The following is a 26741-nucleotide window of genomic DNA, read 5'->3' on the forward strand; positions in this document are numbered from 1 at the left end:
CTTTGGAAATTCCTCCATCTTCCAAAAAGGCCAATCAGGCAGATTTTTCCACCATGGACAGAAGAATTTCAAGGTGTTTCTGTCCCTATATGCATTATAGGAGATGCTGCATACCCACTCCTATCATGGCTTCAAAAGCCGTTTCCTGAAACACCAGGAGTTACCCAGGACCAGCGTCTGTATAATTACAGACTGAGCAGAGCCAGGATGTGTGCAGAGAGAGCATTTGGCAGGCTGAAAGCAAGATGGCGATGCCTACTGAAGAGAAACGACCACAACCTCAAGAAGATTCCTAAAGTTGTGGCAGCTTGTTGTACACTTCATAATTATTGTGAGAGCTTTAACAGCTCATTTCAGTCAAATTTAGAATTTGGTAATATGATAGATACAGCCAGTTCAAATTTCTCTTTTGTCAGATAAGATGTGAAGTGTTTCTTTGTTCATAACATTTCATTATTACGTTTTAGTGATTATTGTTTTTTCAAAAGAATTATATAAAAAATGACAACAGAATTGCTTTTTATACTAACCGTTGGTTTATAATTTTTTTTGTAACAAATGACTTCACAACAGAATATTTTCAACAATCTGTTAATTATACTAAACAAATAAAAAACTGCATCACTGTGCTACTGTATTTTGGTCCATACAAAACCGATTCACGAATGAAAACCATATCTGAAAATCTTTCACATAGTATGCTTGTAAGAAGTAACAACAATATGCACTCTACCAAATAATTTACTAGTTTGAGAAGTGCAAATTGTTAAAGTGTGGTCTTTTCATATAAAACAGGAGTCCATATTCTTTGAACTACCCCAACGGGGTCTGCATTTATTAAAACAGTCTGCAAACACAGTGTCTCAACCGAGACTGCCTTCTTCTCTTAACTCCTGCCTCCTAGCCTAGAATGGCCCTTGTTCGCCCCTTAGTGGCAGATATAACCTGAACAGACATTACAATAATTCCATATTGTTACATCCTTTCTCTTTTAGAAAGTTTTATTTTCCCAGAAACACATTTGCAAACATTAAATGTAAATAGACATGTACTTTCAAATGTACAAAAAGTATTCTTTTTTTTTTTTTTTTTTTTTTTTAAATGCCATTACCCAACATAACAAAATGGCTTTAACATCTCAAACACTTTACATTCCATCTCTTTTTTTTTTTTTTTCTCTGCAAAAGTCACTTAAATGCCAGTTCAAGTAGTAAAGTCCTTGTAGCGTTAAGGCTGACGAACAACTCTACCACATCTGGTAGTCTTCGCCCCCTCACTGTTACAGGTATCGCTCTGAGTGTGAGGGCTCTGCTGAGATATTACAGCGTCTGTATATGTACCCGGAGTGTTTATTGTCTCTTGAGGAACAACATGGGCGCGTCTGAGGTGTCTACGATTCCTCCTGAGAACTGCACCCGAATCCATTTCAACCTCATATGATCTAAAGTCAACCGGTCTTTTCACCTTGCCCAGCTTCCATTCGGTGTGCGGCTCAAATGGCTGCACTCTGACAGTGTCACCCGATCGTAGGGCATCTAGATCCCTGGCTGATCGGTTGTAGTATGCACATTGACGCTGTTGGTTGTTAAACCGTGCCTGCTCTACTTGAACCACTTGAGGCTGGAGAAGGCTGTTTTTCGCCGGCAACAGAGACCTCGTTCGACGGTTCAGCAATCTTTGAGCTGGGCTGCTCTCCAGTCCTTGCGATGGTGTGTTACGATGGTCCAAGAGCGCAAGATAGGGGTCTCGTCCAGACGCTTTGGCTTTGTGTAACAGTCTCTTTGCAGTTTTAATGGCAGACTCTGCCTTGCCGTTACTCTGTGGGTAACCTGGAGATGAGGTTTTGTGGTCAAATTCCCACAGTTGGCCGAATCTTTGGAACTCTTGTGATGAATATTGAGGTCCATTGTCTGAGACTACTGTGTTGGGAATGCCGTAGCTAGCAAAATGCGCTTTTAGCTTCTTTATCACCGTAGCAGCTTTTGTGTCTGGCAAGAAGTCTATCTCCCAAAAATTGGAATAGTAGTCGACTGTTAAATGGTAGTTTTTGTTATCGAAGTGAAACAGGTCAACGCCTACTTTGGCCCATGGCCTGCTTGGCACATCGTGTGGGATAAGCGTTTCTCTGTGTTGCTTGTCATCCACTGACCTGCAGATGTCACAGCGAGCTATGTGTGTCTTTATGTGGTCGTTCATGCCAATCCAGTAGACACATTCTCTGGCCCTTCGTAGACATCCTTCTGCCCCGAGATGTGAGGAGTGCAGGCGATGGGTGATGTCTTTCTGCAGTGATAATGGAATTACAGCACGTTCACCTCGAAACACAATGCCGTCCTGATAACTTAATTCCTCCTGGAATGAGAAGTACGGTTTGATTTCCTGAGCCATGGCCCTTTTGTCCGATGGCCAACCCTGCTTCATTAGTCGGATCACAGTTTGTAGAGTTTTGTCATCTTTTGTAGCTGTCCTGATCTGGCTTAAACTGTCACCAGAAATGGGTAAGTGTTGCACCATATTAACCATCTCTATTTCAGCTTCTGCAGAGCTCCGAGATGTGCATTCTGGGAGATATGCTCTGCTTAAGGTGTCTGCCAGTAGCACGTCTTTGCCAGGAACATACATTACAGTTAGGTCGTATTTCTGAATACGTAGCATCATTCTCTGAAGTCTCTTTGGTGCGCTCAAAAGAGGTTTTCTAACTATGGACTCCAACGGCTTATGGTCAGATTGCACAGTAACCTTGCCACCATACGTGTACTGATGAAACTTCTCTACACTGAACACCATAGCTAGAAAGTCTTTCTCAATCTGGGCATAACCCCGCTCAGTCTGTGTCAGTGCTCTGCTCGCAAAGGCAATGGGCTTACCCTTTTGCATGAGTGCAGCTCCCAAACCTGTGTCCGATGCATCACATTGCACTACGAGGTCCTCCTCTGGGCAGTAGTACTTCAGAACAGGAGCATTCACAATAGTCTTTTTTAGTTTCACAAAAGCATTCTCATGCTGCTCCGACCAGTCCCAGTCTGTGTCTTTGTGTGTCAACTGCCGCAACACTTCACACTGGTCCGAAAGGTGTGGGCAAAACTTAGCCAAGTAGTTTACCATACCTAAGAGTCTCTGTACTGCTTTCAAATCTGTAGGTCTCGGCATGTGTTCAATAGCACAAACCTTGTCTGGATCCACTTTCAGTCCGTTTGCTGTCAGGCGGTGCCCAATGTATGTACACTCCCTCCTCCTCAGCTTGAACTTGTCTGGGTTCAGCTTGATGTTCTTTTGCCTGCACCGCTCCAGGAACAGTTTCAGCTTCACATCATGGTCCCCTTCTGCCGCTTCCTGCGTCTCTCCCTGACCTGTAATGAGCACATCATCCGCAATAATGTATAGGCCCGGTAACCCGTCCAGTGCTTGGGTCAGTTTTCGCTGGAAAACTTCCGGTGCCGGACTTATTCCCATGGGCATCCTTAGCCATCTGAAGCGGCCAAACGGGGTGGAGAACGTAGTCAGATAACTGGATTTCTCTTCAAGCTTGACATGCCAAAACCCGCTTTTGACGTCACACACTGTGAACACTTTAGCTTTAGACATATCCGGTAGTACGTTCTCAATGGTTTGTAGTGGTAAGTGACTGCGCTTGAGTGCCTTGATGAGGGGCCTTGGATCAATGCATACTCTAGGTTTACCTTTTGCTTTTGCACCACCACCATGCTGCTGATCCAGTCCGTGCTGCAGTCTACTGGTGTGATAATACCTCTGCGCTCAAGGTCCCGGAGCTCCTCTTTCAGTGGTTTCATCAAGGCGACCGGAACACGTCGCTTTGGAAGTTGCACAGGTTTCACACTCTCATCTACTTCCATTTTGTATTCCCCTTCCAGACAACCGTCTCCTGTGAACACATCTGCAAAATCTGTCTTTATTTGATCCATTGTCCATTGTCCTTTTGTGTCTCTCACTGTTGTCACAATGCTGTCAATAGCCATAATGTTTTCATAGTGTACTTTTATGAGTTTCATGGCCTCACTGGCTCTCTTACCAATCAGTGGTACAGTACAACCTTTGTCCACAACCTGAAACTCTAGCTGGTACAGTTTTTGGTTTCTAGGGTTTCTTAATTTCACTTTACATCTACCCAGTGGCTTCACTTTGCTTCCATTGTACATCACTAACACAGAATTTGTGTCCTCAAGCTTAGCATCTGTGTTCAGCATGTTAATAGGCAAAACATTACATGTAGCTCCACAATCGATCTGAAATTTTATAATATCTTTCCCTAGGAGCATTCCAGCAAACAACTGGGAGTCATTACCTTTGTTAGAGTCAACAGCATTCACATTTTCACTTTCTGCTACATCTCTAACACACAGTATGTCCTCATATTCCTTTCACATTCAGTAACCTTATGCACAGATTTCATCTTCTTTGGTTCAATGTGGGCTTTACACTTAACTGCAAAGTGGTTTTCCTTACCACACTTTTTGCATTTCTTTCCAAATGCTGGACATTTCTGTTTGCTCCTCTCATGTGTCTTGCCGCAAAAACTTGCAATCCACGGTGCTTTCTTTCTGCTGTAGGCGAAGCTCCTTGCACTGCGTGAACTTCTTCCACTGTGTGTCCCGCTATGGCCTTGCAGTTTTCCCGCGACCACTCAGCAGCTCTGCAAAGTTGAATGCAAGTGTCCAATGTCATGTCTTTCTCCCGTAACAGTCTCTCTCGCATGTTGCTGCTGTCAATTCCACATACGATCCTGTCCCGAATGAGTGAGTCTCTCAATGTTCCAAAGTTGCATGTTTTTGCTAGCAACTTAAGTTCAGTAACATAGCCATCTATGGATTCACTGGTACCTTGATTTCTTGTGAAGAATTTGTACCGCTCCACTGTCTCGTTCAATTTAGGACTGCAGTAGTTATCAAACTTTTCAATGACATCCTTAATCGTCCAGTCCGACCGCGCTGTGTCTCCCATTAAGGTATCCAGTAGCTCTCTGCCACTCTCACCGACCAGATAACTGAAAAGCCTGACCTTTTTCTTCTCGTCGTCCTCGGCAACAGTTAATCCAATGTACAGTTCAAACTCGTCTCTCCAAGACTTCCACGTTTTAGACAGGTTACTGGAGTCCAGACACAGCGTCTGTGGAGGTCTAAGTCCGTCCATGTCGTTAGCGTTAGCCTGTTTACTCAGATGCTACTCCACGCTACACGTTAGCACTTTACCGTCTTCGGACTTCGCCGGCGCCTCCGCAGCGAACCACTCAAACTTGGGCAAAAATCCACTGCCGCTGCCACCATGTTAAAGTGCGGCCTTTTCATATAAAACAGGAGTCCATATTCTTTGAACTGACCCAACGGGGTCTGCATTTATTAAACAGTCTGCAAAAAACAGTCTCCTAACCGCGACTCCCTTCTTCCCTTACTCTCTGCCTCATAGCCTAGAATGGCCCTTGTTCCCCCCCTAGTGGCAGATATAACCTGAACAGACATTACAATAATTCCATATTGTTACAACATGTATACAATCCTGATTTATCTGTTCAAATTCAATGATATTCCGGAAATTAAATTATGCAATTTTAAAATGTATATTTATTGTATTATTTTTAAAATTTCAATTAAAAAAGTTACCTGAACAACATTAAAAAGTGCAGGCCATCGCTCCAACAGATCTTGTACAGGTGGGCTGTCTTCAAGCATTTCCTGTCGGCGATAGAAAAAGTTTCTGGCCATCTTTCCACTTACAGCTTTCCGATTGTCCCTAATCTTGATGTCACTGGGAATCTCTACCCGCACTCTCAAAGTGTGTTTAGTTTCATTTTGTTGGGAGATGGGGAGGTAGTTTAGTTCTGCTTTATGTGGCTTTTTTACTGCAGCAGGCCTCTTGCTTTGTGAGGAGTTGACAGCCAATTCAGAACATCCAAGGTGTTTTTGCATTGTGTTCAATCAACAGTTGTAGTGTTGCTGTCTTAGATATTTTTGTTGTAAAAAAAACAAAAAACAAAAGAACAATTAATAAATAAGGGGAAACCTAAACTGTTACAGAGAGGCAGCCCATTAACACAGTTATTTCTCAACACAGCTACTACATAATGCACTCCTTTAATAAGTCCTTCATTTTATTTATCAAAGTGTCAAGTAGTGAGTTAAAATTAATAGAATAGAACAGCATGGCATGGCTAGAATGAAACATCAATGTGACGCTTCAGGGTATCCATAGATTTCCCCCAACATTGTATGCAGCTAATGGTACAGTGTCATTCAAGTCACTGTGGAGAAGGAATCAAAAATGCCCTGGTGTCTCCAGCTCAAATGACCTCATTTGCTCATCATACCCTGCCACACGGGTCTTTACCAGAAATCCAACTGAATTCTCAACAATAACCATCTGTTCAATTTGTACAAAATCTGTGAGCCCTGCAGTAGAGCCATGGGACAGAATCACACGAACACAGTATTGGGTTCGGTGGCAGGACACAGATTTAGCCAAATGCACTACTGTCTGATTTGGGAATTTACTTAGTATGGTTTGCTGTATGTCAGTCTTCGACAAGTCCAAAGGCATATAGGTAACGTGAAACAGAAAGAGCTGGTGTAAAAAGCTGGTGCAGTTTTGTGACTGATAAGCCATTATCAGCTGATGTTTGGTTGCAAAAGATGGCAAAATGTTTCTGAAAGAAATTGTATGCCGGACTACACGTTTAAAAACCTGTGTTTACCCTCCAAATGCATTGTCCACATAGACACAAGAGGACCACAGCTCTGTATCAAGTTTGGATAGTGCTCCAGAAAATTATGCTTTGGTGTCAGTTTTCCACCTGGGAAGACCACAAAACCAACAACAACAAAAACAGAGAAGCTTTCTGCTTCTCGAAACGTCAGGGCTGTTGTGATCGCAGAGCACTGGAAGTCTTGAAGGTGCAGGAACATTCAGAGTGTAGACAGGGTTGTGACTGGTGGCCTCCTAAACAGTCATGATCAATTATATAATGTTTGAAAAGGTCTCCTCTAATCGAAACCACTTTTGGACAAAATTGACATGCCCACTTCATGCAAGTCAACAAGAAGGAAATAAACAACAACACAAACTCTGTAGTATGTGATCAACAATAGGGAACTAAAAGGAACATAAGGCCACTGTACCAATCAGCAACATACACACACACACACACACACACACACACACACACACACACACACACACACACACACACCAATCAGCCATAACATTAAAACACCTGCCTAATATTGTGTAGGTCCACCTAATGCTGCCAAAACAGCTCTGATCCATCAACGTATGGACTTTACAAGACCTCTAAAGGTGTGTTGTGGTATCTGACACCAAGATCCTTTAAGTCCTGTTTGGATCAGACTTCTTTGTCCACCACATCCCAGATATTGAGATCTATAAAAATTGGAGGCCAAGTTAACACTGTGCCATGTTCCGCAAAACGTTTCCTGAACAACATGTGGAGTGTTTCAGGGTGCCTGATCCTGCTAAAAGAGGCCACTGCCATTAGGCAATCCTCTAATAGCCTAATATATCCCACCCTTTCACATGTGCCACAGTAATCAATGTTCTTCCCTTCACCTGTCACTGCTTTACATTAAAATGGTTGATCAGTGTATGTTATTCATCAGCTGCAACAAAGTTTAGAGAGTTGGGATCTTGAATCACTCTTATATTATAAACAGTGAAAATACATATAGAATTAATAGAGTTCTTACTGTCACTCAGCAAGTGTCTCCTGAACAAAAGCTTCCCTGAATCAGATATAATAAAAAAAAATAATAATAAAAAATTATGAGTTAATTCTTGTGTACAAAGTCATTCAAGTACACAATCCCTCAGTATGAGTGCTGACAGTTGTGACCATGTAATTGACTAGCTGGATAGTTTCCCACATTATGAGTGACTAACATGGCTTTGACCTGTTCCAGTCATGATTTATTAATACGAATGATTTTCCCATGGACATTTAACATTTCCTGGTGTCTTTAGTATATATTTACTTCAGATTTTAATCCCTAGCTCAGTACAAGCTCTGATTAATGCTCTGCTGCCTCGTTTTTTTCTGCACTTCTGGTGGAGTTACACACGAAAAGCTTCCAGAAGAAAAATCCATACGTCAAATGTTTTCAACTCTAAAACAACTCCAAAGTCTAAATACATACAAATACCCTGTTTGCGGTTAGATATATATTATATATATTATACCAGAGATCAGAATAAAACAATTCAGTAAGTCAGGCTTAGTGATATACAGGACACACGTCTGAGCATGGGTGTATTCTCTATTATCTGAAAAATATATGTATGTATACCTAAATAATTATGTAAGTAGAAAAAAACCCCCCGCAAAACTACATTTAGAAACAGTTGAGTTCCCCCTCCCCTTCTTCACAGTGGTTTGACCCACTGCCTGCTTTCCTAGTTCATCTTACCTGCTCTACACACACGAGTCAGGTGTGTGTCTGCGGCCCAATTAATGTTCAACTCCATTAACTAGGGTATTTTATTCACTTTAAATAAAGCGATTCTATTTAATGTAGTTGATGCAGACTCATTCATAAATTAGTTGTGGCAAAAATGCTGATTAGTGATGTAATTTTCCATGAATCTGCTCTATTAGCGATTAAAATATGACTTATCTAGTGAACGTTAGCTTGTTTACAATAGCTTGTAGCATAGTGCACTGACACTAACACGCCAAAGCCGTTTCCCATGCATTGGAATAATGTTAACATTAACAGCCACAATTATCATATTGTTTAGTTGTGTATTTACTAAATGAGCACTGTGCTACGTCCGAACTGACCCCACTGTATTGTTTTGTATAATCAATTTCTATTCTGTTCTTAAGTGTCTTAATTAATTTGTAAATAAAATGTTAAACCTTCGTTTTTAATTCCTTGTTTTTATTGTTGTGATAATTTTTTTATGATAGTTTTACTTTATTTATGTAAAGCAGTTTGAATTATTATTGTAATTGACACAGTCTCCATGCTACAATTATAATGATAGAAACAAAGTTTTTCACTGTGGGGACACTGTGTCTTTATACTGTAAGTACAATTTGACTGTATTATTTGTGTCCCCTTTTTGCTCTTGAGAAATTTTATATTCATTGTCCCCCCCTACTGTTAAATGAAATTAACGCCCATGCATCTACGCGTTCTCGCGCACTAACAAATGCACTAAATGATGAACAGGAAGGAATCAGTGTCTCTCAGAGATCAGAGTAAATTAATAACAGTTATACCAGAGATCAGAATAAAGTAATTCAGTAATCAGGCTTAGTGATGATATACAGGACGTGATATACTTCTGAGCTCCAGATGTCAGATGTAAATCTGATCATGACAACATTTTGCAAACATTTCAAAATGAATTCACTCACTTTCTTATTTACTTATTTGGGACAGAGTTGTGTCAGAGATGAAACTGGCAACATGTTGTGAATCTTCAAATACTCCATTAAGTGTTAAAATCCCACATCCTCAGCAAGAGGTAGGTGTTGGTCATCCAGCACAATGAATTCAAACACTTTCTCCATTATTATCTTTTCTTTCTTGTTGTGTATATATATATATATATATATATATATATATATATATATATATATATATATATATATATATATATATATATATACACACAACATATATCTATATCTGTGTATAGCAGTTATTCTCAGGATCATTTTATTTTGCCCGGTTGCTCTGTTGCTGTATTTCGGTGAAAGATGAAGAGTTCAGGATGGAGCAGTTTCTAAAGGGAGAAAAAGTCTGACTTTCCTCTCCTCCACAACATCTCCACTACATGCTGTTATTAATCACAGAACTTTCTCTTCTAGTTCTTGTTCATTAAATTGAACTCGGAGTGCGATTAAAATAATTCCGTTTCCAACTCGTCAAAGAGTCGGTTCAAAGTGTCGGTTCAAAGAGTCAGTTAAAATAATCGATTCAGTTTTCTGAAAGTGAAAGTGTTTCTCAGCCTCGACTCCATTTGGAGGAGAAAAACACAAAGATGTTTAACAGCAGTCAGAAGCGGTGAGATTCATGTCCAACAACAAGCAGTGCTGAAGAAAAGTGGGTGAGTTTTTCCTAGAAACGACTTTCTATCGGAATAATGCGTTTGTGTTTTCTATGTAATGGAGTTTGAGGAAAGACCGCAGGGAAACTGCGCCACAGCAGCCGAAATGGAGGACAACAGTTTCAGCCCAAATTCCTCAGTTGGATTTGATGATGTTCTGAGTTTATTGAGGAGGATCTGACATGAGAACACCGGGATTGTTTGGTTGTTCCAAGCTGATCCTGGAGTTGTTGTCATGCTCAGGATGATTTCCCATAAACAGGAGCAGATCATGGCTTTCTAAGCGGAGGAGATACGGGAAGTGTGGAGCAGATACATGTTCATGAAGACATGAGCTTTCCGAATTCAGTGCGGAATGCGGGATCCACTTGATCCTTTATCACAGCATAGATTCCTTCAGGATATATTGGCTTTCTCCTGTTTCCTTCATAACGTGACCTGGAGATTTCCCCATACACATATAAGACAGAGACCCTCACTGACCGATTCGGTCCGGTTCTGCTTTAACTCGTCCGAAGTCTTGTCAGAAGTTCCCCTAAACCACATGTGTCAAACACATCTGACCCGATGTACAATTATATTAGGCCCGCGAGATGATTTTATATAGATCTATTATTATTGTTATTAATGTAGCGGCGATGTGAAGCACTGATAACACAAACTACAGATCCCATAATGCAGCGCTTCAGTTGCCTTACCGAGCACTATCCTACCTGGGAACATTCCAGCGTCAATCAAGTCGAGCTTCTGTTGATGTATTTAACCCTATTGTACAGTTATTGTGAAACAGCGCCTCACAGTGGCGAAGAGAAAAGTTGATTCTAAATATGTTTACTGACACTGCCCCTGTTGTGCCTAATTCAACCCCCGTATACAGCTTCCTGTAGATGGCAGAATAAACTCAGGAATGTAATCAATTGCTTTTAAAACCACCTGCGTGAATTCTAACCACGTATTTTGAGTCAATACCTAGACTCACTAAAATTACTCAGATACACAAGTAAAAAATAATATTTAAATAGTTAATTTCATTTTACATTCGGCTTTCCTAAATAATACCCCTCGAAATAATTCAGCTGTCCATGTTATTAGATTAAATGTATTTTACACATACATTATTACTTGTGTAGATGTATCACAGCAAGTTTGGCAACTCTTCATATGGAGGAAAAAGGTTATGTCCATGTTAATAAAATAAAATTAACTATTAACTTTTTTTTTTACTTGTGTATCCGAGTAATTTGAGTCTAGGTAGTAACTCAAAATAAATACGCGGTTAGAATTCACGCAGGTGGTTTTAAAAGCAAATGATTACATTCCTGAGTTTATTGTGCCATCTACAGGAAGCTGAATACGTTTTCTTCAAATTGATCTTTTGGCGTTAGGATCAGGAAAACATTTGAGCCAATCTTCTGTGTTTTTAGTGCCATCTACAGGAAATACGACGGTACTGTCCACGAGCACGAGAAGGGGGGTTGATTTCAGACCGGGGGTCTGAATTAGGCACAACACCTGTAAACACGTCTTATTTGTGGAGCGAATGTGGCTGTAATTAAGGAATTGAATCTAAGACGCACTACGAGAAAAAACACCCACCCACTCCACCCTGCCTGCACTCTTTTCTTCACTTCCCTAACACACTCTCCATTACTTTGCACTGTTGACCCCAGGTACCTGAATTCCTCCACCTTCTCCAGCTCTTCTCTCTGCAACCGCACAACTCCACTGCCCTCCCTCTCATTCACACACATGTACTCTGTCTTACTCCTACTGAGTTTCATTTCCCTTTTCTCCAGCGCATATCTCCACCTCTCCAGGCTCTTCTCAACCTGCTCCCTACTCACAACAAATCACAATATCATCCGCAAACATCGTAGTCCAGGGAGACTCCTGTCTGACCTCATCCGTCAACCTGTCCATCACCACTGCAAACAGGAAGGGGCTCAGGGCCGATCCTTGATGCAGTCCAACCTTACCCTGAACAAGTCTGTCGTTCCTACTGCACACTTCACTGCCGCCACACTGTCCTCATACATGTCCTGCACCACCCTCACATACTTCTCTGACACACCTGACTTCCATATACAATACCACATCTCCTCTCTTGGCACCCTGTCATACGCCTTCTCTAAATCCACAAATACACAATGCAATTCCTTCTGTCCTTCTCTATACTTCTCCATCAACATTCTTGAAGCAAATAAGGCATCTGTGGTGCTCTTCCTCGGCATGAAACCATACTGTTGCTCACAGATGGTCACCTCTTCTCTCAGCCTGGCTTCCACTACTCTTTCCCATAACTTCATGGTGTGACTGATCAAATTAATTCCCCTGTAGTTACTGCAAGACTGCACATCTCCTTTAGGCTTAAAGATCGGTACCAGCACACTTCTTCTCCATTCCTCAGGCATCTTCTCACCTTTCAAAATCCTGTTAAACAATCTGGTTAAAATCTCCACTGCATTTCTCCTAAACATCTCCACGCTTCTACCGGTATGTCATCTGGTCCAACCGACTTTCCACTCTTCATCCTCTTAATCGCTGCTCTCACTTCCTCCTTACTAATCCTATTCACTTCCTGCTTCACCAACTCCACATCATCCAACCTTCTCTCTCTGATTGTCCTCATTCATCAGCTGCTCAAAATACTCCTCCACCTTCTCAACACACTCTCCTCACTAGTCAACACATTTCCTCTCCATCCTTTATTGCTCTAACTTGCAGTACATCCTTCCCAGCTCGGTCCTCCTGCCTGGCCAATCGGTACAAATCCTTTTCTCCTTCCTTAGTGTCCAACCTCTCATACAGCTTCTCATATGCCTTTTCCTTGGCTTTCGCCACATCCCTCTTAACCAGTTGCCGCATCCTCTTGTACTCCTGCCTACTTTTCTCATCACTCTGTCTGTCCCACTTCTGTTTTGCCAACCTCTTCCTCCTTATGCTCTCCTGCACGTCCTCATTCCACCACCACGTCTCCTTGTCTTGCTTTCTATTTCCAGATGTTACACCAAGTACTTTTCTAGCTGCCTCCTCATCACTCCTGCAGTAGTTGCCCAATCATCCAACACCTCCTTAACACCACTGAGCCTCTGTCTGACCTCTTCCCTGAACCTCACACTACACTCTTCCTCCTTCAGTTCCACCATCTTATTCTCCTTTCAGTCCTCACTCTCTCCTCTTCTTCTTCGCCTCCAAAACCATCCTACAGACCACCATCCGATGCTGTCTATCTACACTGTCCCCTGCCAACACCTTACAGTCTCCAATCTCCTTCAGGTTGCATCTCCTTCATAGCACATAGTCCACCTGTGTGCACCTTCCTCCACTCTTATACGTCACCCTATGATCCTCCTTCTTCTTAAAATAAGTGTTCACCACTGCCATTTCCATCCTTTTAGCAAAATCCACCATCATCTGCCCTTCCACATTCCTCTCCTTAAAACCATACCTACCCATCACCTCCTCATCACCTCTGTTCCCTTCACCTACATGCCCATTAAAGTCTGCCCCAATCACCAATCGTTCTTTCCTAGGTACACCATCTACCACTTCATCTAATTCACTCCAGAATCTTTCCTTCTCCTCCATCTCACAGCCAACTTGTGGAGCATAGGCACTGATGACATTTATCATCATCCCTTCAACTTCCACCTTCACGATCATCACCCTATCAGAAACTCTCTTCACCTCCACTACACTCTCACACCATAATAAAACAGTTTAAATCCACCTCCAATGTTCCTGGCCTTTCTCCCTTTCCACTTGGTCTCCTGAACACACAGCATATCTACCTTTCTCCTCTCCATCATATCAGCTACCTCTCTCCCTTTACCCGTCATAGTACCAAAAAGTGCACATCCGAACCTCCACTCTCCTACACTTTTCCTTTCCCTGCCCGATACGCATATTTGATTTGGCACATGTTTTACGCTGGATGTCCTTAATAACACAACCCTCCACATTTTTCCTGGCTTGGGACCGGCACTAAGAGTGACCTGACTTGTGAAACACTAATGACTGTGTTAACATTAAAGACTATATAATTTCTATTAATCATCAGAATTTCTCAATTTTTTTGTAGGGTTATTGCTGTTATGACTCTGGTATTGTTATGTTGTTTTAAATGCAGTTTAGGTGCATTTGTTTACAGGGAACTCTCACCTGGACCAAGATTGCAGCAGCATTGGCGTATCGCAGCAACCGACCAAAGCAGGCAATGAGGCGTCTGTGTCTATGTCTATGGCTTTCACCTCTAATTGGACCTTAAGGGAAGATTTTCCCCCAGTTTTAACTGCATGTTTCTTTTTATGTTTTCTAGGAATTTTATTAATTCCAGATCAGCATCTTCAGGACTCGCGTGTACACAAGCATTGAAAAATGGAGATCCCTGATCAGGGCACGGATCATGTGACCTCACCCTCAAAAGACTGGTAACCTGCCATGTTCCAATATTTTACTAATGAACTGTTCATATCTGCATTATGGAGTTTCTATAGAAATAATAACTAATATTTATGGTAAGAATAAATCTTTAGCACTCACTTGAAAAAGTGGTTGATGAAATAATGTCCCACAACTGTTTATTTTTTTCCTTTTGATTAGTTTTTGTATTTATACTCCCATGTTTCCATTGTCCCTTTGTAAAGACCTGTTAGTTCCTGCTCTTAGCCTATTACAGGCATGGTAGCATGTGGATATAAGCAGCACTATGGAGATCTGCTACTATTAGCATTTTGTTGTATTTCAAGTTAAATGAAACAAGGTTGTGGATTTTTAAGGAACTATACTGCAGGGATGTTTGTTCCCTGTTCAAAATGTGTGTTCTGTATGCTACTATTCCTAGTGTTTAAGAAGTGAGAAAGATTATAATGAATTTTAAACAGAAAATATTGTGATTATACCTTATTATACAAATTTGTCTACAAATCTTAGAAACAATGAAATTCGGTCTCATGTCCATTTCTATTATTTTTAACAGTAAAGGAAAGAGAAAGAGGTCACACTCCCCAGAACCCAGCTGTGTCTCTATGAAGAGTGATCGGTCTATGGTTCATCCTCTTCAGAACTTCAGAAATGAAAACCCCTCACCTGAACACAGGTAACATCCCATAATTCTCATAGTTAAAGTCACAGTTACTGGCTGCACTACACAGTCATTAGCAGCTATTTGGAACATATTATAGTGGCAACCTATAGCCGCTGAGAGGCTAAGCAGCAGGACAAACTCTGTATTTTCGTTTTGTTTCTCAGCATTTAAAACCATGTAGACTTATTGATGTTATGTTGAATAAAGTCAACAGAAAGTAAGCGTTCCCACCAACTTACCCCCTCTCTATGCAATAACTTCAAACAAGGCAACACTAATTACGTAAATACCCATTTACACCTGTGCGACCAACATATCCGGAAATGCATACCAAAAAAACAAAACAAAAGACACATTTTCTGCACTTACATACCAGCCCCTGATTATTACACAATAAACAATATGCAAATTGCATAACTCGTTGTACTGTAATGTTGTACATTATTTCCTTTTTTTTTTTTACGATATACTTAAGAAAATATGAATTGTATGTGTGTGCACGTGTGTGTGCGTGTGTGCGTCCAGAAAACTCAAATGTTTATTTGGTTTATCCTTAAAGCAGAGTAAAGTTTATGTCCATGTCTAGTATAAGTCAGTAAAGTCAGTTGTCAGTAATTCAATCAAGTCAAAAGTCAAGTCAAAGGGTCAGTTGAGAGCTCTCAAATGTCACTGTTATAGTTAGTCTTTAAATTCCTCAGCTTCAAGAATATGACAAATTTTGGTAATTGGCCTGGTCAAGCAGGTACTCATAGTTTTGATCTTTACTTGCCGTGTGAATCCTTTTTTGTCCTCTATCCTGTAAACAATTTTGCCCATGATCCAAGAACTTGCATTATCGTCCACTACCAGTACAACATCTCCCACCTGAAGGTTGCATGTCTTTACCATCCACTTTTGGCATTTTTGTAGAAGAGGTAGATATTCACTAATCCATAGTTTCCAAAATAGGTTAGCTAAATATTGAATTTGACGCCATCGCCGATGGGCATACACATCATCCTTCTCGAATAATCCAGGAGGTAGTGCAAGCTCTTGTTTAAGAAGGAGAAGATGATTTGGTGTTAAAGTTTCCAAGTCTTTGGGATCCAAAGAATATCTTGTTATGGGTCGATTATTAAAAATTGATTCTATTTCACACAAGAATGTTTGAAGTCCCTTTTCATCCAGACTTTGGCCTCGAAGAATGGAATTCAGTATTTTCTTTATTAATCTGATGAGCCTCTCCCAGATCCCTCCATTATGTGACCAGGTAGGAGGATTGAAAGTCAATTTTATCTTCTTTTGAAGAAGAACATTGTTAATCTAGATGTGATTCCAATTTTGTATCGCCAGTAATTCACGCTCAGCCCCGACTTATCTGAACTCATTATCTGAGCAATAAAACGTCTTAGTGCATGAATAAATAAATCAGTCCAGTGATGCAATCATTTTAATGTGAACAGCTCTAATAGCCAAGCAGGTGAAAATGACTCCATAGCGCTTTAAAATGGTTCTTCCTCGCTTCACCTCAAAAGGGCCGAAACAGTCTACTCCCACATAAGTAAAGGGTGGTTTGTCTGGTGAAACTCAATCTTCAGGCAAATCATTCATCTGCTAAAGTCCTGCAATTCCACTGAACCTTCTGCATACAACACATTTTGCTTATAGCTGCACTCGCTCCAGGGATCCAATATCGCTGTCGAGGTGTGGCCAACGTGAAGTTCCGTCCACTATGTCTTACTTCTTCATAAATTTGTCAAGAATCAAGTTAGAGATGTGCAAGTCTTTAGCCAATATGATTGGGTGTTTAGAGTCTTCAGAAATCAATGCTTTATGAAGACATCCACAAACCCTAATGATTTCAGACTGCAAAATTCGATTAAGATTATAAAGTGGACTATTTCGCTTGACTACTCCATTCTTTCGTAGACTTGTCAGTTCCTCATAAAAGCTCTTTCCTCTTTTTAGACGAAGGATCCATGTTACAGATTTCTTTAGTCAAATCCAAGCAGAGAAGAAATTACAGAGACGTAATACAGAATCAAATTCTTCTTTGACTTCTACTATGTTTACTAGAGTACTTCGTTTGATCTCAGGATCTTGAGACAAGATTGCATCCCTGTTGGTGGGATCCATTGGCCATTCTTCTTGTGGTCAAACTAGATATGTGGGACCAGAAATCCACATCTCTTTCTTCAAGAACGAAAATCTACTTTCACTCCTCAAGAAGCCAGACCTGCTGGATTGCTTGAGGAATTCACGTTCCTCCACTGTGATACATCCGAAGCCTTCAAAATTTCAGACACTCTGTTAGCCACAAAGCACTTAAATCTTGGTCTTATTTCGAAGGTATTTGAGTACTGAAGTGCTGTCAGTCCAAAAAAATGGAACCCTGAAAGGGTATCTTGAGTTCTTTCATTCATATCTTATCAATTCGACTAGCAAGTGCAGCAGCAGTAGGTTTCAAGCAAGTGATTGTAATGGGTCTTAATGGTGTAACTCTTGCCTTGCTTACCAGAAGAGTAGAATTTGCCAGTTTTTGGTTACTATGAAGAAGCAGATAGGACACCATATCCTAGCTCGCTTGCATCAGAAAAATGATGCATTTGAGCAGATTTTACTTCTCCAAACCCATCAGGCTTCAAACATCTTCTGACTTAAAACTCTCCAAGCGATGCAAATCATCCAGCCAGTTTATCCAACGCTGAACATACACTGGAGGAATAACATTGTCCCATCCTATTCCCTCTCTACACAGATCTTGCAATATCCTTGTGGCAGACAGAATCACAGGTGACAAGAACCCCAGTGGATCATAAATAGGTAAACTCTATTTATGATCCACTGGGGTTCTTGTCACTGAGAGAATTCCTCGCCTTGTAAGAGGTCTATCCTTGAATACCACTTTGAAATGAAAGGCATCTGATTCAGCACACCATTACACTCCCAATGCTCTTTCAAGTGGCAAAGTGTCACTATCCAAGTCCAAATTCTTTACCTTCTTCTCTCTGTCCTTTTCAGGTATAGCACCCAATACAGCACGACTGTTACTCATTAATTTTTTCAAATGAAATCCTCCATTTGCACACATATTAGTGAGATCCTTGTACAGCTGCACAGCATCTGATTCAGAAGGTTCAGAATCAATACAGTCATCCACATAGAAATTATTGAAAACAACATAACGTGTCTTGGAGTCAAATAGATCCTTTTGATCCATTGCACATTTCCTCAACTGCAAAACTTGAGCAACTTGGTGATGATGTAGCTCCAAATAAGTGCACCAACATTCTGTATTCCTCTAGATTGCCATTTACGTTACCTTCTGGCCACCACAGAAATCTCAAGAGATCACAATCTTGAATTGAACTCAGACTAGATAGAACATGGATTCGATGTCGGCCATCAGTGCAACAGGTTCCAGTCTAAATCCGACAAGCATGCTCATGAACTGGTTAAATCAGGACCTTGCAGAAGCTTACCATTCAGTGATGTACCCTGATAGGAAGCTCCACGATCAAACACCACCCTGGTCTTGGGCTTTTGGGGGTGATATACACCATGATGGGGTATAAACCACAGACGTCCATCACATCCCTCCAGTTCAGCCACAGGTACCCTGTCTGCATAACCCTTATGGATGACTTCCTCCATAAAGGTGATATAATCTACATGAAAGGAAGAATTCACATTAAACATCATTTGAAGAGTTAAAGCACATTGTTGTTCTGCAATTCTCCTGTTCATAGGCATGACCACTTCAGCATCTCTGAATGGTAGACCGACATAATAATGACCATTAATCAATTTTGCTGTATGGGACATATAATCCATAAACTGTTGATCCTCCTTTGACATTCCTGTCTGTTCTTCATAAGCAGTCTCAGGAAAATCAACCTTGAACTGAATTTCAGAAGGCTCTGACACGAGATCCCCTGATTCTGTTTGCACAGCATGCATAAATCTTTTCTGTCCATTCTTTTGTTCTAAACTGAAGAAGAACTTAGTAGGAGCATCCATCTCAGTAACGCTTTTAAAGCATGAGCAGACCAGTGCCCCTTGTACTGTAGTGTCTAACAGGTCGTTCATTTTGGCTTTTTTTGTTTTTGAGGGCTTCAATATGCTCTCGATTTCCTGTGGCCCTTCAAACGATGGAGTTCCACTGTCTCTATCTCCAGAGCTTTCAGATATCTTGTGATATTGAGAGTGTACTGTTGACAGAAAATTTTACTTTGTGCCTTTGTCACATCCCACCACTGCTGTAGGGAGGTAAAAGCTGCCTTTTCACGTTTAAAACAATTCCATCAAAAAATAAAATACTCTCTAAATTTAGCATCCTCTAAAATTGCGGTGTTAAAATGCCAGTAGGCGCTCTTTGGTTTTATGTTCTTTTTACTTTTTTACACTGAACCATGCAGTGGTCAGAGATGCCTACTGGAAAAATAAAACACTTTGTAAAAAAAGTTAGCTGATGCTTAAAACAATAAAAGCTATCTAATCTAACCAGGGAGAGTGTGTTTTCTAAAAACAAAAACCTCATTCTCATAAAAAAACATTTACTTTTAAAAGCCTCCCGTTTAAAATTTCTTCCACAGTGTAAGAAACAGGAATAAAATTATGAGTAAAAAGCAAGGCAACCCCACCAGTAAGTGATGTGTTATGGCTTAATATTGCCAACCCGTCCCACTCCTTCAACCAGTCAGCAGCATTACTAACATCACTGTGGGTCTTCTGCAACATGACAACATCAACACGTTTCTGTTTAATGAGCTCATATAGCTTTGCTCTCTTTACATGTTCCCTTGCTCCGTTTATGTTAAAACTCGCAATCTGGAATCCTTCCATTAAAATTAAATATAGATAAAAACATACAAATGGTAAAAAACACTTCAAAGTAAAAAACACCGCACACTTTATCAATCTTTGTCAGAGTTCTCCCTATTGACCTTCGTTATCAGTTTCTTTAGCCAGAATATTTCTTGCTCAGTGAAAGAAAATTATCTTCTTAAATGCTTAACATCGTAAGGTGTCCCTGCACGAGTACGAGGAAAGATGTGTGTTACCGCGAGTGTGTGACACCAGTTCAGTGTCGATCTGCTCGGTATTCACCTGCACCTGGTCTCCGCGCCGCACACTGGAAAATCATGTGACCACACACGTCACATGTGCACTGCCTAAACTGAGACTATCTGGTGTTTTTATTTATTTAATTAAATCGCAACGTTGCTGTCATACAATCGCACAAACTAACATCTCAATTGTGATATAATTAATCGTGCAACACTGTTTCAAGTTAAATGTAACAAATTTGAGGAGTTAACACTAATATTGTGATACCTTATGATACAAATTCATCTACATCTAATTTTTAAACAATGAAATTCTGTCTCATGTTCATTTCTATCATTTAAAACAGTAAAGGAAAGAGAGAGAAATCACACTCACCAGAACCCAGCTGTGTCTCCATGAAGAGTGATCGGTCTATGGCTCCTCCTTACAACTTCAGAACTGGAATCTCCTCACCTGTACACAGGTAACATCCAATAATTCTCATAGTTAAAGTCACAGTTAATGACTAAAGCTGGAATTGTGATCTATTGTATCATTTTCATCTTTTACTCTCAAATCTAAATGTCTTCAGTGTCGAGCAAAAACCCAAAGAGCTGGACTTCCTGTTCCAGTACTTTTGGAGGTTGGTGTAGGAAGAATAGAAAAGTAGGAAAACGTGTGAAATAAAAACAGGAGCACATTTAATTCTCCAGGTGCACAATGTTGGAGTTGTATTTAGTTCTGTGTTCTCCAAGTGTTCCTGCTCTCACTACAATTATTGTAGTACAATTTGTGTTCAGGTTTAGACTCCAGTATTAAAGTGAGGAACATTGAGATCTTTAACACTTGTTGTTTTTGTTCCCAGTGTTCTACAGAAGGCAGGAGACGGAAGAGAGATCATCATCACAGCTACAGGGTACGATCAAAACCAACACCATGACTGTGACACTGACACACTGCTATTCTAAACCTCTCTGCTGTTAGTAACTACAGATTGATTAGATGATAGAAAACCTCCAGTAGAATAAAGTAAAGTATTGTAAAAATGCTGTAAAAATGTTCACAGTGAGAACATCATAAAGATCTATCTAGCAGGAAAAATATGAACTTCAAGCTCTAAGGGCTTCTCCTGGTCCGGTTCCGCCAAGCAGGTCTTCTCCAGGTCTGGTAAGGACGTGCAGGTCTTTTCTGGGCACGATTCAGCCGAGCAGCGCTTCCTTGGTGTAGGTTCATCACTAGTGGACCTCTGGTCTACAGTCTGAGCTTGGGGTTTACACTCCCTAGGCCCTGGTGCAGCAGCAGTTGCGGGGCTTTCAGCAGCAGGTCGAGCTGAAGCCGCAGAGGGAACAACTAGAACAGGCTCAGCTGCTTCCTGCCCTGGTCGCTTGGAAACACTGGGGTCACTCTGTCTTTTAGGACAGGCATGGACAAGATGCCCTAACTGATCATATTAAAAACATTTAATTTCTGAATCAGTGGAAACACAAATGTTGTAATCAAACCCATCAACCCTGAACTTAATGACCATGTTTAGTTTATTCAGACCTTCATTTAGGACCATAAAAACCATCCGCCTAAAAGACACTAAGTGCTTAATCAGTGGGGACTTACAGCTAAGGCTGATCTTCTTCATGGGGGAGACAGTTCACCCGTACCGAGACAGCTCTTTAAGAATCGCCTCATTACTTATGAAAGGAGGGACGTTGGATAACAACCTTTTTAGCGGGAGAACTAAGGGGAGAAACCAATATGCACTCATTATTAGAAACAATTCTTATCTGTTCATTCGGGAGGCAGAGACAATATTCTCATGTCCCACCACATTTCCAATAGCTAACACACACTCCTTTACACTCGCCCCGCACACCACCCGCACACCGTGCCAAAAGTTAAACTTTCAAACGGCTTCTCGCTCGGAGACGTTATGCTGAACACTCACACTCACTCATTTACACACACACACACACACACACACACACACAAATGCCTGCATGGACACACATACTAGATATTTCCTGAAAAAGGTGAAAAAATTGGCAACACGCCAACCACTCTCACGCTCTACACGCTCACCCTTCCTTGTGCAGAGAGAGAGAGAGAGAGAGAGAGAGAGAGAGAGAGAGCATGCAGAGCTGACTGATAGAGACAGAGAGAGAGAGAGAGAGAGCGAGAGAGAGCGCGATACCGGGCAGAGCTGACTGATAGAGACAGAGAGAGAGAGAGAGAGAGAGAGAGAGAGAGAGAGCGATACCGGGCAGAGCTGACTGATAGAGACAGAGAGAGAGAGAGAGAGAGAGAGAGAGAGAGCATGCAGAGCTGACTGATAGAGAGAGAGAGAGAGAGAGAGCATGCAGAGCTGACTGCTATAGAGAGAGAGAGAGAGAGAGAGAGAGAGAGAGAGAGAGAGAGAGAGAGAGAGATACCGGGCAGAGCTGACTGATACAGAGAGAGATACCAGACAGAGCTGATGGTGTGTATGCAGGTTATGTGTTGGTGTGGAGGAAAGATGTGCATTACTGCGAGTGTGTGTGTGTGTGGGGACTATCTGGTGTTTTTATTTATTTATTTAAATCGCAACGTTGCTGTCATACAATCGCACAAACTTACATCACAATTGTGATATAATTAATCGTGCAACACTGTTTCAAGTTAAATGTAACAAATTTGAGGAGTTAACAGTAATATTGTGATACCTTATGATACAAATTCATCTACATCTAATTTTTAAACAATGAAATTCTGTCTCATGTTCATTTCTATCATTTAAAACAGTAAAGGAAAGAGAGAGAAATCACACTCACCAGAACCCAGCTGTGTCTCCATGAAGAGTGATCGGTCTATGGCTCCTCCTTACAACTTCAGAACTGGAATCTCCTCACCTGTACACAGGTAACATCCAATAATTCTCATAGTTAAAGTCACAATTAATGACTAAAGCTGGAATTCTAATCTATTGTATCATTTTCATCTTTTACTTTCAAATCCAAATGTCTTCAGTGTCAAGCAAAAACCCAAAGAACTGGACTTCCTGTTCCAATACTTTTGGAGGTTTGTGTAGGAAGAATAGAAAAGTAGGAAAAAGTGTGAAATGAAAAAAGGAGCACATTTAATTCTCCAGGTGCACAATGTTGGAGTTGTATTTAGTTCTGTGTTCTCCAAGTGTTCCTGCTCTCACTACAATTATTGTAGTACAATTTGTGTTCAGGTTTAGACTCCAGTATTAAAGTGAGGAACGTTGAGATCTTTAACACTTGTTGTTTTTGTTCCCAGTGTTCTACAGAAGGCAGGAGACAGAAGAGAGAAGAACATCATCACAGCTACAGGGTACGATCAAAACCAACACCATGACTGTGACACTGACACACTGCTATTCTAAAGCTCTCTGCTGTTAGTAACTACAGAGTGATTAGATGATAGAAAACCTCCAGTAGAATAAAGTAAATCCACAGTGAGAACATCATAAAGATCTATCTAGCAGGAAAATGTGAACTTCTACTCTAATCATTGGAGCCCATGTCTCACCATGTCTTCCTTCTTCACCCTGTCACAGACATGACCCAGAATCCACTGCTGCAGATGAATTCCAGAAGAAGTTCAAGTTCAATCTGATGAAGAAGTTTCAGTGTTTGAATGGATTGATGCTAAAGCAGGAAAACCGAACACTCCTGAATGAGATCTACACAGAGCTCTACATCACAGAGGAGACAGTGGAGACGTCAATAAAGAACATGAGGTGAAACAGATCGAGGCAGCATCCAGGAGGAACCCAACTGAGGACACACCAATCAAATGCAGTGACATCTTTAAACCCCTACCTGAACAAGACAAAGCCATCAGGAGAGTTCTGACAAAACCCTTATCTGAACAAGATGAAGAACCCATCAGGAACGTTCTGACTAAGGAGTAGCTGGAATTGGAAAAACAGTCTCTGTGCAGAAGTTTGTTCTGGACTGGGCTGAAGGAAAACAAATCAGGACGTCCACCTCATATTCCACTTCCTTTCAGAGAGCTGAATTTGATGAAGGAGCAGAAACTGAGTCTGGTGGAGCTCCTTCATGTGTTTTTAAGGAGATGAAAGAAATGGACATTTCCAGGTTGGAGAAGGTTTTGTTCATTTTGATGGTTTGGATGAGTGTCGTTTTCCTCTGGATTTCCAGAAGACAGTGAGAGTGTGTGATGTAACTGAATCAGCACCAGTGCATGTGCTGCTGATAAACCTGATCAAAGGAACCTGCTTCCTCTGCTCTCATCTGGATCACCTCCAGACCAGCAGCAGCTGATCAAATCCTCTGAGTGTGTCCATCGAGTCACAGAGGTACGAGGGTTCAATGACCCTCAGAAGGAGGAGTACTTCAGGAAGAGGATCAGTGATCAGAACCTGGCCAATAAGATCATCACACACCTGAAGTCATTAAGAAGCCTCTACATCATGTGCCACATCCCAGTGTTCTGCTGGATTTCAGCTGCTGTTCTAGAGAGAATGTTGGGTGAAGCAGAGTGGAGAGATCCCCAAGACTCTGACTCAAATGTACACACACTTCCTCATCATTCAGACCAACATCATAAGAGAGAAGTACCTACAGAAGCAGGAGAGCGATGAAGAAATGCTTCTCAAACTGGGAAACTGGCTTTCCAGCAGCTGGAGAAACAAAACCTGATCTTCTATGAGGAAGACCTGAGAGAGTGTGACATTGATGTGACAGAAGCAGCAGTGTATTCAGGTGTGTGTACGCAGATCTTCAGAGAGGAGTTTGGGCTTCACCAGAGTAAAGTGTACTGCTTTGTTCATCTGAGCATTCAGGAACATCTCGCAGCTCTGTATGTGCACCTGACCTTCATGAAGGAACAGAGAAATGTTCTTAAACAGAATCAGGTCTGTAGGACACTTTCAGATGTTCACAGGAGTGCTGTAGATCAGGCTTTAAAAGTCAGACTGGACATCTGGATCTTTTCCTCCGCTTTCTTCTGGGTCTCTCACTGAGTCCAATCAGAAACTTCTACATTCCTTAGTAACACAGACAGGAAGTAGCTCCCAGAACAAAGAGGAAACAGTTCAGTACATCAAGAAGAAGATCAGTGAAGATCTTCCTGCAGAGAAATCCATCAATCTGTTCCACTGTCTGAATGAACTGGGTGATGATTCTCTAGTGGAGGAAATCCAGCAGTATCTGAAATCTGGAGCACAAAGTGAACTTTCTCCTTCACAGTGGTCTGCTCTGGTGTTTGTGTTACTGACATCAGCACAGGATCTGGAGGAATTTGACCTGAATAAATACATCACTCCAGATAAGATCAGAGATGAGATTCTTGTGAGAGTGATGCCTGTGATTGCAGCATCCAGAAAAGCAATGTAAGTGAAGCTGAATGAAATTGTTCTACTGTTACAGTGTTGAGAACAAATCAAAGGTCTGAGCTGTTCAGATGAATCGAACTCTGCAGGACTCTTTAGACTTTTCCTTTCTCCTCTTAGAAACCTTTTAGATCAGACTCTCTTACTTTCCCATTTGGATTCCCGGATCTCATCCTCCATGTTTATACAACGTGTGTGTGATGATGTTCCTCAGCTGAAACTCTCGCCAAGCCAAATCTGAACATCTCCGACTGTCAATTCTTATTATTCCACCATTTAATCATTGTGTTCAACTGATGTGTGTGATGTTGAAAGTGAGACGCTGCAGTGAAGCTTTGAGAACTTGTTTGATCTTCTGCATTTCTGTTCATTATCTTTTATTTCCTTCAGTATCAGATGCAGTGAAATTACAGGAGAAGTGGAGAAGCTCTGACCTCAGTGCTCAACTCAGAAACCTCCAGTCTGAGAGAACTGCATCTGACTGTCAATACACTGGATCTGTCTAAGAATAAACTAGAAGACTCAGGAGTGAAGCGTCTCTCTGCTCTACTGGAGAATCCTGAGTGTAAAGTGAAAGATCTGAGGTAAGATCATCTCTCTGAGAGACACAAGAACTCACTAAAAGCTGCAGTGAATTGTTGTATACAGTGTTGTTTTTCAGGTGAAATTTGCTGTAGCAGTACAACATCCAGAACAAATCTATCAGTAATGAAACTTCTCACTTCCACTAATCATTAATGCACTGAGAATTAGATCCATGTGTGAATAAAACTCCAGTTAAACAGAGAGAAAGAACCTGATTCATGACTTTGAACAGAAAGCAGCAATACCTTTACACCTCTTGTACACATAATGACAGGAATCTCAATCACAGCAATAATCATTGGTCAGGTTTAATATTATCTTGTGATTGGACAAGAGAAGGGAGACGGTCCACCATAACACACACATCATCATTGCTTTTTCAACCTGTTTCTAGACGTCTTACCATATTATTCTTCATTGTCGGAGATTCCCTCTGCTCCGTTTACAGAATGATGAAGTGTGTGTCAGCTTGTATTGCTCTGGACTTCCCAGTTCCATTCTCTGTTTCTCAGAGCGACGTGTGTTTGTGCTGCTGCTCTCATTCATCTCATCTTCTTTTACAACTTCTTTATTGAACTGCAAATGTTTAAGATCTTCTAAGAGTAAAAAATC

The 26741-nt window shown here is 41.1% G+C and overlaps 2 protein-coding genes across 2 annotated transcripts in view; one reads left to right on the top strand and one right to left on the bottom strand.

Moving 5' to 3' along the window:
- Nucleotides 1-26741, bottom strand: part of LOC124377358 (NACHT, LRR and PYD domains-containing protein 12-like) — a 578147-nt gene that overhangs the window by 329847 nt on the left and 221559 nt on the right.
- LOC124377359 (NACHT, LRR and PYD domains-containing protein 12-like) overlaps nucleotides 23016-26741 on the top strand; it is an 839056-nt gene continuing 835330 nt past the window's right edge. The window contains exons 1-2 of the mRNA XM_046836796.1: nucleotides 23016-23083; nucleotides 23465-23518. Coding sequence (XP_046692752.1) covers nucleotides 23016-23083; nucleotides 23465-23518 — 122 coding nt within the window. The remainder of the gene's footprint in view (nucleotides 23084-23464; nucleotides 23519-26741) is intronic.

Source organism: Silurus meridionalis, chromosome 23 (assembly GCF_014805685.1).
Source record: "Silurus meridionalis isolate SWU-2019-XX chromosome 23, ASM1480568v1, whole genome shotgun sequence".
Classification (NCBI taxonomy): Eukaryota; Metazoa; Chordata; class Actinopteri; order Siluriformes; family Siluridae; genus Silurus; species Silurus meridionalis.